Genomic DNA, 27,203 nt, shown 5'->3' with positions numbered 1-27,203 from the left:
TGTCCAGAAACATTCCAGAGAAAAAGATGAAGTCATTATTACCTGTTATCCAAAACTATATTTATTCCCTTAGCTTTCATAGAAAGTAATATTTTACTTCCTTGTGTATACATGCTGAAGATAGTGAGAAGTACTGAAATACCAGTATCTAACAAAAATTGACTCAAATAACAAATAGAGAAGCAGTCGAGAAGCAGTATGCAAAATTATCAACAATATAGTTATTTGTGTCAAACAGGTCTGCATTCTATCAACTAAAAGTTTTATGGTCTTCAGTGAGTGATATAACCCTTGTACACTAAATTAGCTTTTAAGATATACTACACACAGAAACTGTCTTAATGTTTCATTTTTAAGATTAAAAGAAATGATGATCAGCAAAGGAACTTGAACTTATATTATCAAATAGATATTTTAATATTAATAATACTTGTTTTAATAATTCATAAAACAGTTCTATATGAGAATCATTTCATATGAATGAGAAACTAGATGCAGTAGTCAGTTTTTTGTCATCATAATTAAAATACATGAGGGAAGCTAACTTAGAAAGGTAAGGTTTGGGGTCAGTATTGAGGTACAACAAGTTGAGCTACAACTTATGAGGCCAGCATCCCATATGAGTGCTGGTTCAAATCCTGGCTGTTCCACTGCTGATCCAGCTCCCTGCTAATGTGCCTGGGAAGGCAGAAGAAGATGGCCAAGCACTTGGGCTGCTGCTACCCATGTGGGAGACCCAGATGGAGTTCTAAATTCCTTGTTTAGGCCTGGCTAAGAACCAGGCATTGCAGCTATTTGGTGAGTGAACCAGCTAATGGAAGATTGATATTTCTCTCTCTCTCTCTTTCCATTTCTCTTTCTCTTTCTCTTCCCCTCTTTCTCTTTCTCTATCTTTTCCTCTCTATAACTCTGCCTGTCAAATGAATAATATATCTTATTTTTTTAAAAAAAGGAAAAGTTTATATTTACATTCACACTTTTGGAGGTTTGGAATCCAAAGTCTGGTAGGCAGTCTGTTTAGCTGTCTGGTGGAATGATCTGATGGAATGATCAGATGACATGCCAGGAAGTAGAGAGAGGGCAGGGCAGCTAGGTCCAACTCAGTTTTCATAACTAACCCTTCATGAGATTAACTTTCTGAGGGCAAACCCCGCAATGACCCAAAGGCTCCCAACAGGCGCAACTCCCAATCACCATAATGGGATTAGCTTACTCCCTCTTCAGTACTATTAATTTATGACTATTAAATTTAAATATGTATATTAGTTGGAGAGCCAAATCATGTTCAGACTAAAGCACCAAGTATCTTACTCATCTCTGAAAATATGAAACAAATAGTTAAAATAATAGCAGATCTAATGTTGGTAAGTTTTCTCTCTCAAAACTGGTATAATTTTCTAAGTGACTTTGAGCTACCCTTTTAACCTGTCTGGGTAGATCTGAACACCTCCTGTGGTACTTTGAGAGAGAACAGTGAGATAAAGGAATGGGAGTCCCCAGACTACAGCCAATGTGAGTCATTCTTCTAGGATCTTCTAGCATGAACCTTGCTTGTAGGAACTAACTCTATGAGTTACTTAAGTGGTCCAAAATAAACCAATTTTTTAATTCAATAAAAAAGACACAAACTCCCCCCAGTAGTCAGTCTTGCCCTTTCATGTTCTATAAAAACCACAGGAACAGTATATCAAGCTGATTTTGAATGCATTTATACCTTAGACACATATTAAAGTAAGACACTACCACGGTGTATGTATGGTTTGAGTGTGTTCCTCAGTGGTTCCTGTGCTGGCAGGATGGTCCTCTGTGTGGTGGTGTTGAGGTGGTAAAATGTTAACAGGCATGGCCTAGTGGAAGGCAATTAGTTTACAGAAGGGATTAATACTAGACCCCTGGGCCTAGATTATTTCCCATGAGAAGGAGTTGTCATAAAGTCACCTGGCTCCCCTGAATCCCTCTTCCACATCCGCTGCTCACCAATCTTGCACATGTTCCCACCACTTTGATGCTTTCCATCCCGAGGCCCTCAGTAGAGCTGCGCAGATGCAGACGTTATGCTCTTGAACTTTCAGAACTGTGAGCTAAATAAATCTCTTTATGACATATTTAGTCTCAAGTGTTTCTTATGATAGAAGAAGTACTAAGACAAACACGCACACACAGAATATGATGATGGAAACTTCTCCCTGTCTGTTAGATGCAGAATTAGTTTAGGCTTAGATGGAATCTTTATGTCTTCTTCCTAGCAATACTCACTTTTCAAAAATCCGTAAATAGTTTTCACTAACAGACACAATCTGAAAAGGAGGCAAACACTCTCACGAATTCTATAAAATTATCTCAACTATTTTAACACTGTTCTAAACTACTACTGTTAACCTCAGTAAAGCATAGATATTTCATTTGATAGAAAACAATTTAATTTCTACATACATTCAACTAAAACTTCTCTAGAGAAAATTCAGCAACAGTCTATGGGTTGATAACATATCCAAGATTCCTGATATTAATGGAGTCTATTTCTACTTAGCAATAAAGCCAGATTTTAAAAGTTATTAAAAAATAATGTAAGAGAACAAAAAATCCTTGAAAGATATTCAATTCATTTCAGAGCTCAGTTTGTTTAAAGTAATGTTATTTTACTTTACTAGACTTGTACAGACAAAAAAGAATGCAATCTTCTTACTACTTTAAAATCCCAGGCCATTCAACATATAAACAGGTCTTTGGAAATTAGTATCTTCTGCTTTAAGTACCACTTGAAAGTTAAAATGATAATCTGATCTAATCGTTAAAATCAGTCCTTTTTCTTTTGTTTATAAATATCTCTTCTTCCCAGAAATAGTATGTTATATACTACTCTGTATAAAAATGATTCAACATTTCCTAATGTTTCACTTTCTGAATTGCTATTTTCACAAAACATGGGCATGATTTAACCACAGAGCACAATGATTAGTTTGTCTCTGATATGACGTGTAACTGTATAGATGTAACAACTGTACATTTAATATTAAATACAATAATTAAGATCATAGCCACATTAAGAGTTTTTTGATGCTATATATCAGTATACTTCCCATTAAACAGTTTCATGACTGTGTATCAGGATTAACTCTGTTGGAAAGAATCACTGTGAAGTTCCATTTCTCCTTAGCAGCAACCCACAAGGTCAAGGGAATTATCAGACTTTAATTACTGCCTAGGATGAAGACTAGTCTGAGGCTATAAAAATAATAATGTGGTCATTATGATATGAAAACCTTTCCCATCATTTTACAATGCAGTCCTTTAACAGGATTTTATGAAGAAAAACAGTGTCCAGATTCTTTCCAAAACAGACAAATACAGGGTGATTAACATTTTTAGGGGCTATTTGTTTGACACTGTAGGGCATAGGTTAACTCTTTTCATCTTCCTTAAAATTCTTGACGAAGTGGGTAGTATTATCTTCACATTTTACAGATGAAATAACTGAAGCTGGGAGAGGTTAAACAACCCATGCAAGGTTGATGGGACCTAGAAAATGTCAGACGGGATTTGAACTAAACAAGCAGAGCCTGGCTATCACCTACAACACATATCTTTCTCCCAGGAGGAAGGAAAATGACATGAAGACACCAACAGCAGTCATTATTAGAAATCCCTCTCTAGTCCAATACTGCCGTACTATGTTATTGGCTCCTTAACATTTGAAAAAAATTTTACATCGTTCTCATTTCTGCAAAAAACCAACAACTTAATGTTAGAGAAAATAAAAACAAAAAAGCTGAACAGAGAGTCTCACTGTGTTAATTCAAGGAAGTGCACAATATATTTTTAAAAATAATTACAACTGGGCCGGCACCGTGGCACAGTAGGTTAATCCTCCATCTGCAGCGCCAGCATCCCATATGGGTGCTGGGTTCTAGTCCCGGATGCACCTCTTCCAATCCAGCTCTCTGCTGTGGCCTGGGAAAGCAGTAGAAGGTGGCCCAAGTGCTTGGGGCCCTGCACCCACATGAGAGACCAAGAGGAAGCTCCTGGCTCCTGACTTCAGATCAGCGCAGCTTTGGCTGTTACAGCCATTTGGGGAGTGAACCATAGGATGGAAGACCTCTCTCTCTCTCTCTCTGCTTCTCCTCTCAGTGTAACTCTTTCAAATAAAAAATAAATAAATGTTAAAAATAAAAAATAATTACAACTGTGTTAGTATTCCTTTCTACCTCAGAAAAAAATCTAGTCATATGCATGTGACTACAAGTTTTAACTAGCTATCCCAAATCTTCACTTCCACACTATCCATCCAACTTCATATTTGTTGATACATCACGTCAGAGGTTAACAGTCCCCAATAAGAGCCCCTTAAAAAATTCAACTTCATAGTCTATAAGCAAGTGATCTTCACTTTGTGCATAAAAGTTATAAAGTACCATCAAAGACTCAGAGGTCACTGTCTTAGTTTAAAAATGGAAAGGCTGGGGCTGGCATTCTGGCACAGAGGTTAAGCTGCTGCCTATGACACTGGGATCCCAAATGAGTGCCAATTGGAGTCCTGGCTGCTCCACTTTTGATCCAGCTCCCTGCTAATGTGCTTGAGAAAACAGCAAAGTCATTTGCTGATGGTCCAAGTGCTTGGGCCCCTGTCTCCCACATGGTAGACCTGGATAAGGTTCTAGGCTCCTGGGTTCAGCCTGGTCCAGCCCCAGCTGTCATGGCCATCTGGGGAGTGAATCAGTAAACTGAAGATAGACTAATCGAAAAAGCTCTCTCTCTCTAATTCTGTCTTTCGAATAAATAAATCTTTAAAAAAGGTCCTTTCAAATAAATAAAATGAATCTTTAAAGAAGGTACAGAGGAGGAGTCTTTCTCCTGCAGGTGAATTTTGTGCTTCTCTCTCTCTTTTTTTTAAAGGTTTTATTTAGTTATTTGAGAGAGAGAGTTACAGAGAGTGGAACAAAGTGAAAAGTTTTCCCTTAGGTGGTTCACTCCCCAAATGGCTGCAATGGCCAAAGCTGGGCTCATCCAAAGCCAGGAGTCAGGAGCTTCTTTCAGGTCTCCCATGTGGGTGCAGGGGCTCAAGCACTTGGGCCATTTTCCACTGCTTTCCCATGCATATTAGCAGAGAGCTGGATCAGAAGCGCAGCAGGGACTAGAACCAGGACGCATATGGGATGCCAGCAGCGCAAACGGAGGCTTAGTCTACTCCATCACAGCGCCGTCCCTTGTGCTCACTCTTAATAACCTGTGTTTTATTTTTCTTATGATCCTGTCTTTAGTGGTTACCACTTTCTTGAATTAGGGTAACTTCCTAATTTCCCTTTACCAAGAAAAGGAATTAAAAACATTGGTGTTTGGCTTAAATTCAAAAGAAGATAAAAGTTGAAGAGCTCCAGATTCATATTATATCCAAATATGTCGATGTAAACCTATATCTTACCTTCTCACCTTGCATACCAGGGGGGCCCATTAGTCCAGAAAGCCCTTGATCACCCTACAAACAAACCACAGAGATTTAAGTTATAAACGAGACTTTTAAAGTAGAGCTCCCTTTAATCTCTGGAGTTGAACTCTTACTACCTTCTTTTCTGATCTTCACACTCTGGTTCAAGTTCCATCTCCCTTCTCAAACCTTATTTCTTCCAGGGCTGAATACCTAGACTATACTTTCCCACCTCTGAGTTCTTGCTGCTTTCACCCTCTCATCCCAAAATTCCTATCAGTTTAAAAAACCTAAATATATTCCAAAAATTCTGCAAGTGCTTTGTGAGGCTTTCCTGTTGCCCTGAGGCCTGGTGGGATACCAAGACCTGAGCCTGGAGGGCGTGTGGGGTAGATCTGGGTTCACATGACATGGTCTAGAAAATGCACTTCTGCTTCCCCACTACACCAGTGCCTTCCTCAGTGCAGCAGTAGCTGTACTGAACTTGATTGCTCAGAGTAATAATGGAGGAAATTTATTGGAAGTTCCCTGTGTGTGGCTTGCACAGACTTGATTTACCAATGAGGGCCATCCTACCCACATCATGAAAGAATAAGAAAGGTACACTGGTGAGAGGGAAGGTGTGTGTGTGGAGGAAGTGCCAAGAGGAGACACAGAGCAGGCTGTGTGAATCGAGATGGGAGAACATGTCTCAGGAATTGCTGAGGAGATAGCAAAGTTGGAGACTTAGATCACCGAGAACCCGGTGAGTCAAGGTGCACTTTTTCTTTTCCTCCCTTCTTTTCTTTCCTTTCCCTCTTTCCACTGTAACAGAATTATTGCATGTGAAAAAAAAAAAGTTATGTTTGAAAAAAAAGGTAATAATGCTAAATAAACTCCTTAGTAACTATTTATGTTTAGTTTTTTAGTGCATTACCTACTTTAATGTCATCAAATTGATTGGAAGAAAAAGGATGTTTCTGATTATTAACAATGTACTGCTTTTCCATTTCCATCATTGTAATGCTTCTTCTCAAAAGTGTACTAAATAGCCCTCATTTGTGGTAGAATGACAATTTTATATGAGTTTTCCATGTTGTGTTTCTCTATTTTTTAAATTTCATTAGTTATAGCACAAAAAAATGCAGTAGGAAAATGGGAATGGTCAATGGTCTCCTTCCATTAGCTTTAATCATAGATGAATCAGTTTCCCTACAGAGTACCTCTGTCTGAAAAGAATAGTGCTGATGATGTTGATGGTTTCTCACTTGTCTTATAGGAAATGTAAATTACATCATTTTTTAAAAAAATTTTTAAAAAGGTGCATGACCTTATGGTTCCAAAAGGGCTTAAAAACTTGTATATGACCTATTATAGATGTTACTTAGTAGATGTTATATGACAAAAGATGAACCACTGCCATTTCTTTTATTGCTTTATTATTAACCACATCTTATCATAAAAATGGCCAAATAGTTGATATAGAATTATTTTCCAATCCCTTCTGCTCCTACTAATTTAATATTTGTATTTTTTGTATTCAGATTGTATTGTACAATTAATCCCCTTTCTCTTCAGTATATGTGAACCCAATTTAATGTAAATATAATTTCTAATAGCTTGCTTCAAAATATTACCATTTTAGAAATAGTCTCTTAATTTTAAAAGATTTTACTTAAGGCTCAATGGTGTCATACTATTAAATTCTATAACTTACTACATTGCTGTTATGTAGTATTAACCACAATTGGTATATGAGTAATTCAAAATGTAAAAATAAAAACACTGACATACTTCCAAGCCTCAACTCCCATGTTGAATCACCCTGTATTTTGTACAGAGAAACCACAGGAAAGATAATATCAAGCATTTGATAGAAATATGAGTTTAACTTGGGAGATCTATTTAAAGTGGTCACTGAAATAGAGCAGACCTCTGATTTCTAACTTTTAAGAAATTAAATCTATATTTGTATCTCAAAAGATGGCATTTGTATTTCTTAAACTGTCAGATATTTTTTCTTGTAATATTAAGAGATGACTGGGAATACTGTGTTTCTAGTAATAAACTTTCATACCTTCTTTTAAGTTATTTAGACTTAGTGAACTCAGTTTCATCATAGTAATGAAATTCCAAAGCTTCAACCTAGGAATCATCAAAATTGTTTAGGTAATTTTAGTTTGTGATGTATACCACATTAACCAAAATATCCTGCAATTGTATGATATTTATCAAGTGCTTGTCTAAACAAAGCTTCCCAGATGTCCTCCTACAGAATCTATTTGTGTTTATTTGCACTATAAAGCAGCATCCTCAACCCAGTAGTTTTTGTTGATCTCTTGTTGTTATCTTTGTTGCTAAATGTGTGTTTTTACTTGACAGTGTTATGACAGTGTTATGATGAAATAAAAAGCATAGTGAGCTAGAAGTCAAAAAATTTGGATATATTATGATCTCCAGCACTTACTAGCCATGTGATGCATGCTTTAAATCTATGAATTTTGTTTTCTCCACTGCAAAACAAGACAGTGATGACTGCTTCTCTCACAGAAAATTACTGTGGTACTAACAAGATAGAGTATATGGAGCTATCCTAAAAGGAGACAAAATGGCATTGGAATTTATGTATATTCTGTGCATATATATTGACACCACAATCTTTCTGGCAGACAACACAATGGTAGGCTACAACAGTCACTCATAAAAATTAATGCTAGGATTTAAACAGTAAGTCAAAGTAATACTATAATTTACTTAATTATTCAAATATTTCTTCCTTATTTAAATCTCTGATACAGGGAAATCTAAATTTTTTTAAAAAATGATTTTTAAAATGCTTGAAATATTTTGCCATGATTTTATTTCATGGGAAAATAATTACCTTTTCTCCAGAAACAGCTTGACCTGGGGAAAAACCTGGATCTCCTTTGGAGCCCTGGATCAAAAGTTATAAAACACTTGGTTAAGTATAAATTACATGAAGTATAACATCTTCAGTTATGTATCATTAGATGCATACCATTATATGATATTAAATAAAATTATTTTAAATTGAGATAGGCAGTAGTTTGTTTACCTTTACAATTCCTATTTTTCTTAGCCTTATTTTTAAATGAGGATTCCTAAAAATTCCCCAGATATTATTCATTTTTTTTTTATCTAAGAAATAGTACCATGGAAACATTTGTCTTTATGAGACCTAGGTAAAGGCCCTAGTATCTTTTCCATTTTTGTGACATATTACATTACTAACCCTAATTTAGCATTGGAAGACTAGTTATTTAAACTAGTTATTTACAACACTTTATAATAATCCTTAAAATTCTAAGATATCATTGCAAGTTTAAATATTTTCCAAAATTCTGTAATGCATAAGCATTACTTGTAAAACTAAGAAAAAATAAACAAGGGAAATAGAGCAAGATGGGAGCTAAGTAAGATGCCCAGGTGATCATCTCCCCACAGAGACACCAATTTGAACAACCATTCACACCCCAGGTCACCTGCACCAGAGTTATGGAAGACAGGTAAAAAACCACAGTGGCTAGTTTTTACATAATCATAAGACGCACTGAAGCAAGCAGGAAGGAAAGAGATACCAACATCACCTCTCCCTCAGCTCCAAGTAGCACAGTGTAGAGAGAAAGAATGAATTAAGTCCAGACCTTAGACTTGAAATACTATACCAGGCCTGCAATGACAGAAACTAGTGCCCAGCAGGGTCCCATAGCCCCTATCCCCAGGCTTATGCCTGTTGACTGAGTTTTGGGTCCCTCCTATGCCAAATAGCTAAGAGACCATCTTCATTGCCCCTCACCCATCATGCTGCAGACAATAGAAGAAGACTTCTGACCCAGACCTAGAGACCTCTACCCTAGGCCAGTGCTTATAGATAGAGACCTAGACTTGCACTGTGACCAGAGAAGTGAACACCGATGGGATGGACTTGTTTTGTCATGTGTCATTGCCAGCCTCACATGGGCCTTTCATGAACACTTGAAATTGCATCAGACCTGGTGATTGTGAGACCCAGTTTATACCCAGGTTGGTATCAGCTTGGGTGACCAAGGGGTTGCCTTTATCATGCCTCTCCAACCTTGGGCAGACAGCAAGGAACCATGACATGGAGTCTTGGGACACAGTGCTAGGCTGATAAAACCCAACATTGGGCATATTCTAGTGATCCCTGTCCGTACTGCAGTACCTGTGTATAGAGCTTCTAGATTTTCCCTGACATGAGACAGAGACCTATGTCCAGGTGGGACAGACTCACCCTGGCACATACTGTTGTCAGCCTCATCTGTACCTAGTGTACAATCCCAAGATTTCTCAGGGCCTGGTGACCATGAGACCCTGATATGGTTTTGCCTACTGAGACTGTCATTATCATCTCTTTTACATCCTTGATAAGACAGTAAGGAACCACAGTACTGTGTCTTAGAATTCAGTGCTGGGCTCATAGAGCCCTACACTGAGTCTTTCCTAGTACTCCTGTGCCCAGGCCAGTACCTGCAGGAAGAACCTCTAGACCTGTCTCAGAGCCAAGTAGATTCCTATGGCTCCAGCTGTTTGGTCTTAAGTTCCAGCAACCATTGCCTGTGCCTAGCTGCTGTAGTCTCAGGCTGTGAATCCATCTCAGGAGAAGACAGACTATAGCAGTGTGGCTTTGCATCCTACCCTCATGGTGTACTGGCAGGATAGGCTGTGGGCTCTAGACTAACCTATCATTGCAGCATTGGTGGTCACAGGACTGGACATCTGAGCTTGTAGGGATGCATGACCCTTTCTTCAATTAATTATCAGTTCAATTTAGTATATATCAAATGTGGATTTGGGACAGATCTGAGCTCAAGGTCTCACTGAGGCACTGACCATACATTGGCAGCAGACTTGTGGTAAGCCTCAACTTAGGGTACAACCTAATGCTAAAGTGGCAGAAGAGTCCAGAGGTTCAGAGAAAATCAGGCTACTTAGTATTTCTGGAAGGACAGCAGTAAAGCCAAATAATGAAGACTGTGACAAGCCAATGCTTCAATGCTCAGACAATGTTATATTCCACCAGAATAAAGAACTCTCAATGAGCCTCAAAATAAGCCGCCAGAAACAAGTCACCTAGGCTCTAACATTGTCAAATGCTTGGATGAAGAATTTAAACCAGCTGTTTTAAGAAGGCTCAACAAACTCCAAGACAACACAGAGAAACAATTTAATACTCTAACAGAGATATCTGACAGAGAGATGAAAGTGCTTTTAAAAACATCAAATTGAAATCCTTCAAGTGAAAATTATCCTAAGGGCAAATAAAAAACACAACAAAAGACATCAATACAAAAATGGATCAAACAGACGAATCAGTGTGGAGTGGCGTTTGGTCTGCAAGATACCAGTTGGAATGCCTGCATACCATTTCAGAGTGCCAATTCTAGTTTCCTGATAGTGCACACCTGGGAGGCAGCAGGTGCTATAGCTCAAGTAGTTGAGCCTTGCCACCTGTTTGGGGATATGGACTCAGTTCTCAGATCCCAGTTTTGGCCTGGGTCAGCCTTGGTCATTGTGGGCATTTGAGGAGTAAATCAGCAGATAGGAACTCTGTCTGTTTATTTCTTTCTGTCTTCTGCCCCTCAAATAAAAAAAAAATGAAAATGTGTGAGCTCAGTCAGGTATTTGAATTTATATAGAGGAGAAATAAAAATGAAAGCTATGGGAATTTTGTGACAGATGCAATGAACAAATATCTGAACAGTAGGGGCTCAAGAAAGATTTGTGAATGCCTAGGGGTAAAAAACATATTCAAAGAGCTTATAACCAAAACTTCCCAAATTTTGAGAAAGATACAATTATCCAGGCATAGCAAGACCAGAGGTCACCAATCAGAATTAATACAACCAAATCTAACCTCAAGACATGTTATCATCAAGCTTTTCGAGGTAACAGAGAAGATTCTCTAAGCTGCAAGAGAAAATAAACAATAAACTTCTGCCACTTTAAAGAAGTCCCAGTTTACCTGATGGCAGACTTCCCTGTAAAAACAGTAAAGCCAGAAGGGAGAAGGATGAGACTTTCACAACACTGAAGGAAAAATCTGCCAGCCCAAAGTACTGTACCCAGCAAAGCTGTCAGATACTCAGGAAAGATACTTCCCCTGCCAACACCACCACCACCCCCACCAAAAAGAAAAAAAAAAAAAAAAACCCGCACAGATTTTATCACCATCAGTCCTGTCTTAAAAGACATGTTAAAGGGTATAAAGGAAACATCAGTAGGTAGGAAACTTATTGGTAGGAGTAGCTATACAGTCAAATCCAGAATGCTCTAATATGGTAAACATGATTTGTAAACCACTCATACCTTTAGTATGAAGACTAAAACACAAAACAATTAAAAATAATAACTACCGTGGGGGCAAAAATAATACAAGAATGGAAAATCAAAAATTCAGAATGTGGGGAAGAATATAATTTAAGTACAGAGTTCTTTATTTGTATTTCTTATCCCTTTCTTCTTTTATTTTATTATGTTTACAATATCAAGTTCCTATCATTTTAAAATAGCCTGTTATAAACAAAAGATGGTTTTTGTAAGCCTCATGGTAACCAACACAAAAAAATCTCTAATAGTCTTCCTAAAAACAATAAGCAAAGAATCAAAGCATATTGCTAGAGGAAATCACTTAACCACACAATAAGACTGTAGGAGACAGAGAAAAAAAGGAGTTACAATAAAACTTGAGAACAAGTATCAAAATGGCAGTCTTAAGACCTTAATTATAATAACCTTTAATGTTAATGGATTAAATTTTCCAATTAAAAGACATAAGTTGATTGAGTGGATTTAAAATAAAACTCACAAAACCCAACTATATACAGCTTACAAGAAATGTACTTCACTTCTTAGAATATGAATAAACTTAAAGTGAAAGGATAGAATAAGATATTCCATGTAATGTAACCACAAAGAAAACAGGAGTAACCAAACTTAGATAAAATTGATTTTGAATCACAATCAGTAAAAAGAGGCAGGAAAGGTCATTAGATAAGGAAAAGGGGTTCAATCTAGCAAGAGGAAGTAATATTTGAAAATATATATGAGCCCACACTTAAATATTAATTATACTCCAACATTATAATAGTAAGGGACTTTATTTTTTTATTTTTTTATTTTTTGGACAGGCAGAGTGGACAGTGAGAGAGAGAGACAGAGAGAAAGGTCTTCCTTTGCCGTTGGTTCACCCTCCAATGGCCGCCGCGGTCGGCGCGCTGCGGCCGGCGCACCGCGCTGATCCGATGGCAGGAGCCAGGAGCCAGGTGCTTTTCCTGGTCTCCCATGGGGTGCAGGGCCCAAGCACCTGGGCCATCCTCCACTGCACTCCCTGGCCACAGCAGAGGGCTGGCCTGGAAGAGGGGCAACCGGGACAGAATCCGGCGCCCCGACCGGGACTAGAACCCGGTGTGCCGGCGCCGCTAGGCGGAGGATTAGCCTAGTGAGCCGCGGCGCCGGCCGGGACTTTATTTTTTAAAATATCTATTTATTTATTTGAAAGGCAGAGTTACAGAGAGAGAGGAAGAGACAAGACAGAAATCTTGCACCTGTTTGTTCACTCTCCAAAGAGGCTACACAGGGCCGGGGCACGCAGAAGAGCTTCTTCTGGGCATCCTATATGGGTGCAGGGGCCCAAGTAGTTGGGCCATCAGCAGGGAGCTGGACCAGAAATGGAGCAGCTGGGACTCAAACCAGTGCCCATATGGGATTGAGTAATCAAAGGTGGCGGCTTAATCTGCTACACCACAATACCGATCTCTGTAGGGACTTTTTACTTTTAAGATTTATTTACTTATTTATTGAAAGGCAGAGTTAGAGAAGAGGAGGAGGAGGAGGAGGAGAAGGAGGAGGAGGAGGAGGAGGAGAGAGAGAGATCTTCCATTCACTGGTTCACACCCCAAATGGCTGCAATGACCAGGGCTGGGCCAGGCCAAAGCCAGAAGCTAGGAGCTTTTTCCTGGTCTCCCACACAGATGCAGGGGATCAAGGACTTGAGCCATCTTCTGCTGCTTTTCACAGGCATGTGAAGCAGTTGGGACTAAAACTAGTGCCCATATTTTATGCCATTGCTGCAGGCTGTGGCTTTAACCTGCTGTACCACAGTGCTAGCACCCCTTCCCCCGATATGGACTCTAATATTCCACTTTCAAAAACAGATCATCAGACAGAAAATCAACAAAAAACAGTAGAGTTAAACTGTACCCTAGATTAAGATGTTCCATTCTACAGCTGTAGAATACATGTTTTCTCAGCACATGGAACATTCACCAGGATAGATCTTATGGTAGGTCACAAAACAAATCTCAACAAATCTCTAAAAAAGAAATAATATCCAGTATCTTTTCTGGCCACCATGCAGTAAAATTACTAATCAATAAGAATGAAAACTTTGGAAACTACATGAATTCATAAAAATTAAACAGCTTATTCCAGATCAACCAATGGATCAAGAAAGAAATTAAGGAGAAAATTTAAGTTTCTTGAAACAAATGAAAATAGAAACACAGCATACTAAAAGCTATGGTGTGCAAGAAAAGCAGTACTGAAAAGAAAAGTTATACCAATAAAAGCTTACATGAAAATAAAGCCCACAATAGAAGAAAATTCTTCCAAGACCATTTTATGAGGCCACTACTACCCTGACACCAAAAGCAGACAAGGAGACAACAAAAAAAGAAAGCTAGAGGCCAATATCCTTGATAAACATATATGCAAAAATTCTCAGCAAAATACCAGCAAACTGAACACAGCAATACTTTAAAAATTATTCACCATGATCAAGTAGGATTCATCCCAGGGATGCAAGAAGAGTTCAACATACATGACATACATGAATCAAAAATGAACATAACAACATCCCTTCATGATAAAATCTCTGCATTAATTAGGTAACATAACCTCAACATAATGAAGGCTATATGTAAAAAACCGAACAGCTAACATCATACTAGGGAAAGGCTGAAACTTTCTAAGATCTGGATTAGAAAAAGATGTCTACTTGCACACATTTATTCAATATATCACTTGAAGTTCTTATCAGAGCAACTAGAAAGGAAAGGAAGAAGTCAAATTGTCACTGTTTTGTATAGCATGATCTTATATTTAGAAAACTCCAAGTACTCCACCAAAATACTATCAGAATAAACAAATTCAGAAAAGTCACAGGATAAAAAATCAAAGCGTATGTAAATCAGTAGCACTGTTACAGATCATTAGTGTAGTATCTGAGGAAGAAATCAAAAGGCAATCCCATTCCCAATATCTACAAAAAAAAAAAAAAAAAAAAGGAAGAAGACGACGAAGACGAAGAAGAAGAAGAAATTCAAACCCAACATACCTAGGAAAAACTTTAACCCAGTTAATTGATCAACTCATGTTCTAGACCCAGAAGTTCAAGTCAGCATGAAGGAAATGCTCTTAACCTATTTGAGGGTTGATCTTTCCTAATATAAAACTCGGTATGAAATAGACTGACTGAAGATGATAACTGTAATTGAAATGTCAAGGATGTAGGCCATTCGTTTCTGCACTGAAAGAGAAAAATCTAAAATTTCTCACTTTCTCCCATATTTTGGTGTCAACCTTTGATTCCTGACACATTTTTAGTCTTACTGATTTGCTTTCAAATACCTTTTGCCAATAATATAATGATTATAAATTCATTTGTTATAGTTGACTTTGAGCCTCATTACTGGATTCTAAAAACTCCTACGTGTTTTTTTTTAGATATTAATCTTTTTATTTTTTAACTTTTATTTAGTAAATATAAATTTCTAAAGTACAGTTTATGGATTACAATGACTTCCCACCCCCTATAACTTTCCTCCCCACTCGCAACCCTCCCATCTGCCGCTCCCTCTCCCATCCATTCACATCAAGATTCATTTTCAATTATCTTTATACACAGAAGATTGATTTAGTATATATTAAGTAAAGATTTCATCAGTTTGCACCCACACAGAAACACAAAGTGTAAAATACTGTTTCAGTACTAATTATAGCATTACTTCACATTGGACAACACATTAAGGACAGAGACCCCACATGAGGAGTAACTACACAGTGACTCCTGTTATAGGATCTAGTCATGAGTTGCCAAGGCTATGGAAGCATTTTGAGTTTGCTGACTTCGATCTTACAGACAGGGTCTTAGCCAAAGTGGAAGTTCCCTCCTCCCTTCAGAGAAAGGTACCACCTTCTTTGATGGCCTAGTTCTTTCCACTGGGATCTAACTCGCAGATATCTTTCATTTAGGTCTTCTTTTTTGTTTTCCCAGGGTGTCTTGACTTTTCATGCCTAAAATACTCTCGTGGGCTCTTCAGCATGATCCCACTGCCTTAAGGGCTGATTCTGAGACCAGAGTGCTATTTAGGACATCTGCCATTCTATGAGTCTGCTGTGTATCACGCTTCCCATGTTGGATCGTTCTCTCCCTTTTTGATTCTATCAGTTAGTATTAGCAGACACTAGTCTTGTTTGTGTGATCCCTTTGACTCTTACACCAATCAGTGTGATCAATTGTGAACTGAAACTGATCACTTGGACTAGTGAGATGGCATTGGTACATGCCACCTTGATGGGATTGTATTGGATCCCCTGGCACGTTTCTAACTCCACCATTTGGGGCAAGTCCGATTGAGCATGTCCCAAATTGTACATCTCCTCCCTCTCTTATTCCCACTCTTAGATTTAACAGGGATCATTTTTCAGTTAAAATTTAAACACCTACGAATAATTGGGTGTTAATAACAGAGTTCAACCAATAGTTCTAGAACAAAAAAAAATACTAAAATGGATAAAGTATTACATTACAGTCAGGACAAGAGCTGATCAAGTCACTGTTTCTCATAGTATCCATTTCACTTCAACAAGTTTCCTTTTTTGTGCTTGGTTAGTTTTCACCCATCAGGGAGAACATATGATATCTGTTCTCTGGGACTGGCTTAATTCACTCAGAATAATGTTTTCCAGATTCCTCCATCTTGTTGCAAATGAACGGGTTTCACTGTTTTTGACTGCTGTATAGTATGTCCCATAATTTCTTTATCCAGTCTACTGTTGATGGGCATTTGGGTTGGTTCCAGGTATTAGCTATTGTGAATTGAGATGCAATAAACATTAATGTGAAGACAGCTTTTTTGTTTGCCAATTTAATTTCCTTTGGGTAAATTCCAAGGAGTGGGATGGCTGGGTTGAATGATAGGGTTATATTCAGGTTTCTGAGGAATCTCCAGACTGACTTCCATAGTGGCTTAACCAGTTTGCATTCCCACCAACAGTGGGTTACTGTCCCTTTTTCCCCACATCCTCTCCAGCATCTATTGTTGGTAGATTTCTGAATGTGAGCCATTCTAACTGGGGTGAGGTGAAACCTCATTGTGGTTTTGATTTGTAATTCCCTGATGGATAGTGATCCTGAACATTTTTTCATGTGCCTGTTGGCCATTTGGATTTCCTCTTTTGAAAAATGTCTATTGAGGTCCTTGGCCCATCTCTTAAGTGGGTTTTTTGTGTTGATGTTGTGGAGTTTCTTGATCTCTTTGTAGATTCTGGTTCTCAACCCTTTATCTGTTGCATAGTTTGCAAATATTTTTTCCCATTCTGTCAGTTGCCTCTTCACTTTCCTGTTTCTTTTGAAGTACAGAAACTTCTCAATTTGATGCAATCACAAATGTTAATTTTGGCTTTGACTGCCTGTGCTTCCAGGGTCTTTTCCAAGAAGTCTTTGCCAGTACCTATGTCTTGCAGTTTCTCCAATGCTCTCTAATAATTTGATGGTTTTGGGTCGTAGATTCAAGTCTTTAATCCATATTGAGTGAATTTTTGTGTGAGGTGAAAGGTAGGGGTCTTGCTTCATGATTCTGCACGTGGAAATCCACAATTGTCCCAGCACCATTTATTGAATAGACTGTCCTTGCTCCAGGAATTGGTTTGGGATCCTTGATCAAATATAAGTTGGCTGTAGATGTTTGGATTGATTTCTGGTGTTTCAATTCTGTTCCATTGGTCTATCCATCTGTTTCTGTGCCAGTACCATGCTGCTTTGATAACAACTGCCCTGTAGTATGTCCTGAAATCTGGTATTGTGATGCCTCCAGCTTTGTTTTTGTTGAACAAGATTGATTTATCTATTCGAGGTCTCCTGTGTCTCCACATGAATTTCAGCATCATTCTTTCCAGATCTGAGAAGAAGCTCTTCGGTATCTTGATTGGTATTGCATTGAATCTATAAATTGCTTTTGGGAGAATGGACATTTTGATGATATTGATTCTTCCAATCCATGAGCGTGGAATTTTTCCATTTTTTGGTATCCTCTTCTATTTCTTTCTTTAAGGTTTTGTAATTCTCATCGTAGAGATCTTTAACGTCCTTGGTAAAGATTATTCCAAGGTATTTGATTGTTTTTGTAGCTATTATGATTGGGATTGATCTTAGAAGTTCTTTCTCAGCCATGGCATTGCCTGTGTATACAAAGGCTGTTGATTTTTGTGCATTGATTTTATATCCTGCTACTTTGCCAAACTCTTCTATGAGTTCCAATAGTCTCTCGGTAGAGTTCTTTGGGTTCCCTAAATAAAGAATCATATCATCTGCAAAGAGGGATAGTTTCACTTCTTCCTCCCCAATTTGTATCCCTTTATTTTCTTTTTCTTGCCTAGTAGCTCTAGCTAAACCTTCCAGAACTATATTGAATAGCAGTGGTGAGAGTGGGCATCCCTGTCTGGTACCAGATCTCAGTGGAAATGCTTCGAGCTTTTCCCCATTCAATAGGGTGTTGGCTGTGGGTTTTTCATAAATTGCTTTGATTGTATTGAGGAATGTTCCTTCCATACCCAGTTTGCTTAGAGTTTTCATCATGAAAGGGTGTTGTATTTTATCAAATGCTTTCTCTGCGTCTATTGAGATAATCATATGGTTTTTCTTCTGCAGTCTGTTAATGTGGTGTATCACATTGATTGTTTAGTGAACATTGAACCATCCCTGCATACAGGGATAAATCCCACTTGGTCTGGGTGGATGGTCTTTCTGATGTGTTGTTGCATTCTATTGGCGAGAATTTTATTGAGGATTTTTGCATCTATGTTCATCAGTGATATTGGTCTGTAATCCTCTTTCAATGCTGCATCTTTTTCTGGCTTAGGAATTAAGGTGATGCTGGCTTTATAGAAAAAATTTGGGAGGAATCCCTTTTTTCAATTGTTCTGAATAGTTTGAGAAGAATTGGAGTTAGTTCTTCTTTAAATGTCTGGTAGAATTCAGCAGTGAATCCATCTGGTCCTGGGCTTTTCTTTGTTGGGCCGGCCTTTATTACTGTTTCAGTTTCTGTCTCAGTTATGGGTCTGTTTAGGTTTTCGATGTCTTCCTGGTTCAATTTAGGTAGGTTGCATGTGTCCAGGAATCTATCCATTTCTGATAGGTTTCCCTGTTTGCTGGCATACAAGTCCTTGTAGTAATTTCTGATGATTCTTTTTATTTCGGTGGTGTCTGTTGTTACATTTCCTTTTTCATCTCTGATTTTATTGATTTGGGTCTTTTCTCTTCTTTTTTCAGTTAGTTGGGCCAATGGGGTGTCAATTTCATTTATTTTTTCAAAAAACCAGCTCCTCGTTTGGCTGATTTTTTGTAATTTTTTTTATTCAATCCTGTTGATTTCTTCTCTGATTTTAATAATTTCTCCTCTACTAGATTTGGGTCTGGTTTGCTGCAGATTTTCTAGATCCTTGAGGTGAATTGAAAGCTCATCTTTGGTGCCTTTCCAATTTCTTTTTTTTTAAATTATTATTATTATTTATTTTTTGACAGGCAGAGTGGACAGTGAGAGAGAGAGACAGAGAGAAACGTCTTCCTTTGCCATTGGTTCACCCTCCAATGGCTGCCGTGGCTGGCATGCAGCGGCCGGCGCACCGCGCTGATCTGATGGCAGGAGCCAGGTACTTATCCTGGTCTCCCATGGGGTGCAGGGCCCAAGGACCTGGGCCATCCTCCACTGCACTCCCTGGCCACAGCAGAGAGCTGGCCTGGAAGAGGGGCAACCGGGACAGAATCTGGCGCCCCGACTGGGTCTAGAACCCAGTGTGCCAGCACCGCAAGGCGGAGTATTAACCTAGTGAGCCGCAGTGACGGCCTCCGATTTCTTGATGTAGCCACCTATTGATATAAACTTTCCTATTAACACTGCTTTTACTGTATCTCATAAGTTTTGGTATGTTGTGCTGTTATCCTCATTTACTTCCAGAAAATTTTTGATTTCTCTTTTAATTTCTTCTATGACCCATTGTTCATTCAGGAGCATGTTGTTCAATCTCCATGTGTTTGCATATGCTCTAGGGATTCCTGAGTTGCTAATTTCCAACTTCATTCCTTTATGGTCTGAGAAGCTACATGGTATGATTCTAATTCTTTTGAATTTGCTGAGACTTGCTTTATGGCCTACTATGTGATCAATCCTAGAGAAGGTTCCATGTACTGCTGAGAAGAATGTAAAATCTTTAGCTGTAGGATTGAAAGTTCTGTATATATCTGTTAGATCCATTTGGCCTATAGTGTCATTTAAATCTACTGTATCCTTGTTGATCTTCTGTCCTGTTGATCTGTCTATTTCTGAGAGTGGAGTATTGAAGTCCCCCAGTACTATTGTATTGGGGTCTAAGTCTCCCTTTAAGTCCCTTAACAAATCTTTTAAATAAACCAGTGCCCTGTAATTAGGTGTATATATATTGATAATCATTATATCTTCCTGTTGAATTGATCCCTTAATCATTATATAGCGCCCCTCTTTGTCCTCCTAACAGTTTTTATGGTAAAGTTTATGTTGTCTGATATTAAATGGCTACGCCCGCTCTTTTTCATTTCTGTTGGCATGGTATATATTTTTTCCAGCCTTCACTTTCAGTCTGTATGGATCTTTGTTGGAAAGATGTGTTTCTTGTAAGCAGCAAATAGATGGGTTTTGTTCCTTAACCTAGTCAGCCAATCTGTGTCTTTTAACTAGACAGTTCAGGCCATTAACATTCAATGTGACTAATGAAAAGTGTAACTTTGCCCTGCCATTTGCCAAAGATAAGTTCTAATATATGTTTTGAACTTCCTGTGATCTTTTGCTGTGAGGTCCTTCCATTACCTTCTTTCATATTGATGGCGGTGTTTCTGTGTTTCTGTGTGTAATATATCTTTAAGCATCTTTTGCAGGGCCGGACGAGTGGCAACAAAGTCTTTCAATTTCTGTTTGCTATGAAAGGTCTTTATTTCACCTTCATTCACAAATGATAGCTTTGCAGCATATAATATTCTGGGCTGGCAGTTGTTCTCTCTTAGTACCTGGGCTATGTCTCGCCATTCCCTTCTAGCTTGTAGGGTTTCTGACGAGAAGTCTGCTGTGAGTCTAATTGGAGATCCTCTGAGAGTAATCCGACGTTTCTCTCTTGCACATTTTAGGATCTTTTCTTTCTGTTTCACTGCGGTGAGTTTAATTACAACGTGTCGTGGTGAGGATCTCTTTTGGTCGTGTTTATTAGGGGTTCTATGAGCTTCTTGTACTAGGATGTCTCCATCCTTCTGCAAACCTGGGAAATTTTCTGCTAGTATCTCATTAAAAAGTCCTTCTAATCCTTTCTCCGTCTCCATGCCTTCAGGAACTCCTAGAACCCGAATGTTGGGTTTTTTAATAGTATCCTGTAGATTCCCCACAATATTTTTTAGATTTCTAATTTCCTCTTCTTTTCTTTGGTTTGACTGTATGCTTTCCTGTTCTCTGTCTTCTAAGTCCGATATTCTCTCTTCTGCTTCACCCATTCTGTTTTTAAGGCTCTCTAATGTGTTTTTCATTTGATCTATTGAATTCTTCATTTCATTATGATTTCTCGTCACTATCACAGTTTCATGTTCTACTATTTGTTTCATTTCATCTTGATTCCTGCTTAATATTTCATTTTCACGAGAGAGAGTTTCTACCCTGTCCAGTAAGGATTTCTGTAGTTCAAGAATTTGTTTTTGAGAACTTCTTAATGTTCTTATCAATTTTTTGAGATCCGCTTCTTGCATTTCTTCTATCTCATCATCTTCATAATCTTGAATTGGGGTGTCTTTTTCATTTGGGGGCGTCATTGTGTTCCTTGTTCTCGTTACCTCAGTTTTTGCGTTTATTGTTTGGTATATTGGAGATATTCTTTGGTTTCTTTGCTGTGGTGTTTTTTCTTGTTATAGTATGACTCTAGATTAAGTGGACTGTCTGCTTTTGATGGATCCTTAGAAGCTGTGATGGGTGTGGCCAGAGAGCTCTGTTTGGTTCTTCTGGGTTAAGGGTATGTCAAAGGTGACTCACCCAGTTTGTTCTCTCTCTCACTTGCTCTCTCTCTCTCTCTTTTTTTTTTTTTTTTTTTTTTGACTCAGAAGGGAAGTAATTCCGCATAGCCGAGTGGAATTGAGGGTAGCTGATGTATGAAATCTGGCCCCTGTGGGTATTCAACTGCTCTCTCCACCCCAGGGACCGCACAAAGGGTTTATGCAGCCCTCAGTGTGGTCTCAAATTTCTCCGCAGTCTCTTACTGGGTTGCCAAGGTTACCAAGTTTGTGTACTTGGTGAGTTCTCTCGCCCACCCTCAGATTTTCACAATCTCAGTTTGTTAGCTCCACACTTTGGCTAGGTCCTAAGCTCCTGTTATTTCTCCCCACCAGAGTCAGGTTTTTCTGCTTGGCTGATGGTGGGTACCACTTTACGTATGTTCAAAATGGCGCCTGCCCTCTGTCTTGCTCGGCTGTTTAAGGTGAGTGGAGAGAGAGGCTAGTGTCCATGCCGGTTCCCCTTATTTATTCGTTTTTTTCTCTCCTGTAGTCAGCCTGGTGAGTTTTCCCCAGTGGGGCTTTTGTTTCCTCTAGGCTCTTTCTGCCATTCCCCACTAATGTCTTGGATTACCGAGGTTTTTGTCTCACCTCCCCTTCCAGCACTGGCGCACATACTCCATGGCTGTCCTCTGCGCCATGGACATCCTTGCTCTCCCCGTAGGTCCTCTGTGTCACATCCACTAGATCCGGGGGAATTTCCTCTGCAATTTTTTCCTTAGCTTTTTCCTGAGACTACAGTAACTCCACTTTTATTAAACTATCTTTTCCTGGACTATCAGTGTGCACCCTCACTATTCCACCATTACTTCCTCTCCTACATGATTTTTATTAAAGAAGTTTTATATTCCCTTTTAGTATTAGTAAGAGAAAAAGGAATTTGCTTATATTTTGTTAGTCAAATGAGTCCCAAAGTTCTACCTATCCCTGATCTGCTAAAGTCCCAGATCATCCTTATTACAGTAGGTTACTGCAACTGTTATTGGATCTCTAAAGGACTTTCTATCTTAGGAAGAAAAATTCCCTGATGTACTAGACCCATTTACATGTTAGATAGATTTATGTCATTAGAGTCTACACAATATAATTGATAAGAGCATAGGGATTTGGAGTGAAAACACTGAACAAGTAATTCAGTCTTTCAATTTGAAATTCTTTCTCTACAATGGGAAAAATAATATCTACTTAGATTAGCTTCCAATATTTAGCAACAAATTCTTTCTGGATTATAAAGGTGCTAGCATTAAAAGTAGCAGTACTAAAGACAATCAATATTAAAATAAATTTCACAAGTTATTGCCGTCTTGGAAAACAGAACACATATCCTGTGTGAATTACTGATGGACCAGCAAAACTTTAATGAAAATTAATTTGGAAATTGAAAGTTCAGAGTATGGTTATGCTAAATTGGGAGAATAGCACAAAGGAAACACTAGATGACTTGATCTTAAAGTGGTATCATCTGGATACACTTTGACATTACTAGTAACTACAGAAGATCCATCATCTCAGCTATACTCTATACCCAACTCTTCCTACATTTTCAGCTCACCTGATCTAGGCCTCCATAACTTTTAATAGCTATTTGACCCACTGGAACTGCTAATCAGTGACTCTCACCACATTTTCACTGTCTCATTTCCTTTGTGGTCTAACTGTTGTCTTTAGCTAGTATAAATGCAAGTGTCTGACATAATCACTTCTTTGCATACATGAACAACCACATTGATCCTTTCTCTGTCTTTTTAGCTTACCTGGCAACTCTGTCCCCTAGCAGCTATATGTGACTAAGAGAAAACAATCACGCTGAAAATTTTCACTTAAAATTCATGATATCACGTGTTGTTGTTTACCATGTCCAATTATTGCCTTAATCAATTCACTTTCCCCTGTTTATAGATCATTATTCCATAACTCCTCTGTTTCCACTCACTCTCAGTAGTTGATCATGCTTTTAACTTTGATAAGCGATCACAGCAAAATCCACTACCTCACCTAAATAACTGACTCCTTCTAGCTCTCTGATCATACTCCTACCACTTACCTCATTTGGTGGCCATTCCTCTAAGATTGCCAAGCAGCCTCTGCCTATACACTGGATTGTTGTTTTTTTGACCTTTTTCCTTATTGGGATGGCAAATTATCATTTTTAATTCCAGCATTTTTATTTTCTAGCTTTTTCTATAAAAAGAAACTTCACTTAATCAACCTGGTTATCCTAATTCTATAAGAAAATCAAAGAAATTTTAAATGAAAATCTTGATTCTTTCCTTTTTTCTTTAGTAATTTTTCAAAATAATAAGGTGGTATAATATAAATGTACATTTGATCTTTGTCCCTATTTCTTGGCACAGAGTGCCTAAACCCCATTGGATTTCCTGAGTAATAGGCGTGTCCTTTTTCATAGCAAGCCCCCTTTGACCTAAGCTCTGGTTAGTAAAATGACTCAAGGTAGGACTCCTAGCTTACGGTTTGGGGTAGGGTCATTAGAATGACACTTAAGTGATTAGAAACTAGAAACATTCAGCACCACGTCTCCTTTCCCTCACTTGTAGGGAGCAGATGGGGTTAAAAACAAAATTATGAAAATCACTAAATAAGATTTGAAGAGTTGTGGTGCTGGGAAGGTTGTGTGCCAGGAGAGAACATGAAAGTGCCATACTCCCCACCCCTAATACTTGAGGTATCTCTTCCATCTTGCTGTTCCTGAGTTCCCTTACAATAAACTGGTAAAGATAAAGTGTTTCCCTGACTTCTGTGAAACATTCAAGGAAATACTGAGCCTAAGAAGGTGGGTCATGGAAACCCTTGAATCTGTAGTTGAGCCGGGTAAACTACATGTGGTGTGGGCACTCTGTGTTTGCCTGGCGTCTGGCAGTGTGGGCAGTCTTGAGGGACTGAGCCCTATAGCTATGGAGTCTGATACTATGGGTATTTGGTTCAGAATTAAATTGAAGTTTTGGACTTCAATTCTTGAGTCAAGGACTCCAGAATCTCACAGATGTAATTCCCTACCATCATTTAAAGGTGACCAATGAGGGTTGATTTGTTTTTTGATTTATTGTAACTTATGATTTAGAAATATTTGTGGGTTAATCTATGGCAGTTATTCTTTTTTTAAGACCTATTATTTATTTGAAAGTCAGAGAGAGAGATGGAGGGAGGGAGGAAGAGAGGAAAAATTAGATAGATGGGAAAGAGAGAATATTCCATCTGCTCACTCCCCATATGGTCGCAATTGCCAGTGCTGGGCCAGGCCAAAGCCAGGAGTCAGGAGGTTCATCCAGGTCTCCCACATGGGTGGAAGGGGCCCAAACTTGGGCCATCTTCCATTGCTTTCCCCAGGCCATTAGCAGGTAGCTGGATCAGAAGTGGAGCAGCCCAGGCATGAACAGGAGTCCATATGGGATGCTGGCATCACAGGTGATGGCTTTACCTACTGTGCCAGAGCACTTGCCCCCTGCCACTGCCCTAGGCAGTTATTCTTAGTAGTGTTCATTCAAATCTCACAGATCTTTAGCTGTTCAAGTTGACACCCGAATCCTTTTGATTTGACACTAATTGTTCTTGATAATTAGAAGAAAACTTTTTTTTTTTTTGGACAGGCAGAGTTAGTGAGAGAGAGACAGAGAGAAAGGTCTTCCTTTATCCCTTGGTTCACCCGCCAAGTGGCCGCTACGGCCGGTGCACTGCGCTGATCCAAAGCCAGGAGCCAGGTGCCTCCTCCTGGTCTCCCATGCAGGTGCAGGGCCCAAGGACCTGGGCCATCCTCCACTGCCTTCCTGGGCCACAGCAGAGAGCTGGACTGGAAGAGGAGCAACCAGGACAGAATCTGGCGCCCCAACCAGGACTAGAACCCGGGGTGCCGGCGCTGCAGGCAGAGGATTAGCCTAGTGAGCTGCAGTGTCAGCCAGAAGAAAACTTTTAATACTCATCAGTAACATTTTACCTGTGAAATCAAAGGAAATGATCATTTTGTCTACTCCTGTACAAGAAGGTCCCTATGCTATCTAAATGAATGGGAGCACACAAGTCGAGTCTCTAGCATTTTATCATTCTTCACATTTTCATAATGTTGCCCTTAACATTTTTATGGTAATTTGACCCAGTAAAAAATTCTTAGAGTGGGTCAGCAGCTATACCTAATATATGTGTTTAAGGCACATGCAAGAAAGAAACAATTAAGAGAAATACATACTAGAGACATGAGCACATTCAGTCAAATCTAGGAACAGAACATAGCACTAGAATTATTACTCTTTGAGGTTTAATACTTATTATTACAAATAAAATTTTATTTAATATTAACAGACATTGTTATTGTAGTTTATTAAGGCTAGATGTTTTCACTTAACTAGATTAAATTTGAAGGACCTAGTGGCCTGACTAAAGTAATATAAGCTGTGCGTGTTTGTGAGGCTATTTAAGTTTCCTCTAGGAAGTGTTCTGGGGAAAGGATTTATCTTGATTACATACATACTGTTTGGCCTGGAATTTAAAGTACAGAAAAGGCTGAGACTATAGACTGCATGTATTCATTACTCATGTTCAAAGATTCTTTGTGGGATTAATTAATAGCAATAAAAGTATCTATTACCCTGAAAATATAGCAGTCCCCCCCTTAACCACAGTTCCAGTTACTCAGAGGCAACCATAGTCTGAAAATATTACATGGAAAATTCCAGAAATAATAAATTCATTACTTTAAAAAATTTTATTATAGGATATTTTTATAATTTTTATATTTCATTACTGTTATTAATTTCTTACTGTGTCCAATTTATGAATTAAATGTTACTGTAGGTAAGTACATACAGGAAAAATCTTTGTGGGGCTCACTACTATCCAAAGTTTCAGACAACCACAGGGGGTCTCAAATCACATCTCCTGCAGACAAGCAGGAGCTATTAATAAAAACACACTTCATTTAGTAGAGGATATGATAAAGTTTGGACCCAGACGATGTTTGTGACAAGAGAAAAATCCATCTTCTGTGGCAAACAGAAAATAGACTTTACTTTCTTGTGTTTTTTAGAAAATCACCGTTTCTAACATAGGTCTCCTTTTTTCAGACAATAATTTCAGTTAGTGAACCCAAAGTTTTCCTCTGTTTCATGTCATTATTTTTTACTAAAGCTGAGCAAAAATATACTACATATCCCCTAAATTTTTATGTGGCACTTTATATTCTATTATTTACCAACATAGTTCTCAGGGACTAGAGACCAATTTCACTCTTCACAATGTTTATGTAACACAGAACAAGCTGAAACCTTGGAATAAAACTTTTGGTTACAATTATCCAATAAATTCAGAAAATCTTTTATGACAGAATTCCTTACTGTTAGAAGAGACACAACCTAGTGTGAAGAAATGACTAAGACATATATAATTTGAATCTAATGATAGTGCTTAATCAAATCT

At 38.5% G+C, this 27,203-nt stretch overlaps 1 protein-coding gene across 8 annotated transcripts in view; it reads right to left on the bottom strand.

The window, feature by feature from the left end:
* Positions 1–27,203, bottom strand: part of COL24A1 (collagen type XXIV alpha 1 chain) — a 419,676-nt gene that overhangs the window by 339,877 nt on the left and 52,596 nt on the right. For all 8 annotated transcript variants that reach the window (XM_070078137.1, XM_070078144.1, XM_070078142.1 and 5 more), the window contains exons 7-8: positions 8,283–8,336; positions 5,420–5,473 (exon numbers count right to left, since the gene is read on the bottom strand). In XM_070078137.1, coding sequence (XP_069934238.1) covers positions 5,420–5,473; positions 8,283–8,336 — 108 coding nt within the window. The remainder of the gene's footprint in view (positions 1–5,419; positions 5,474–8,282; positions 8,337–27,203) is intronic.

The sequence above is a fragment of the Oryctolagus cuniculus genome, chromosome 7 (genome assembly GCF_964237555.1).
Source record: "Oryctolagus cuniculus chromosome 7, mOryCun1.1, whole genome shotgun sequence".
NCBI lineage: Eukaryota > Metazoa > Chordata > Mammalia > Lagomorpha > Leporidae > Oryctolagus > Oryctolagus cuniculus.
Note: the sequence above shows the minus strand (reverse complement) of the source record. Positions and strands in the feature narration are given on the sequence as shown.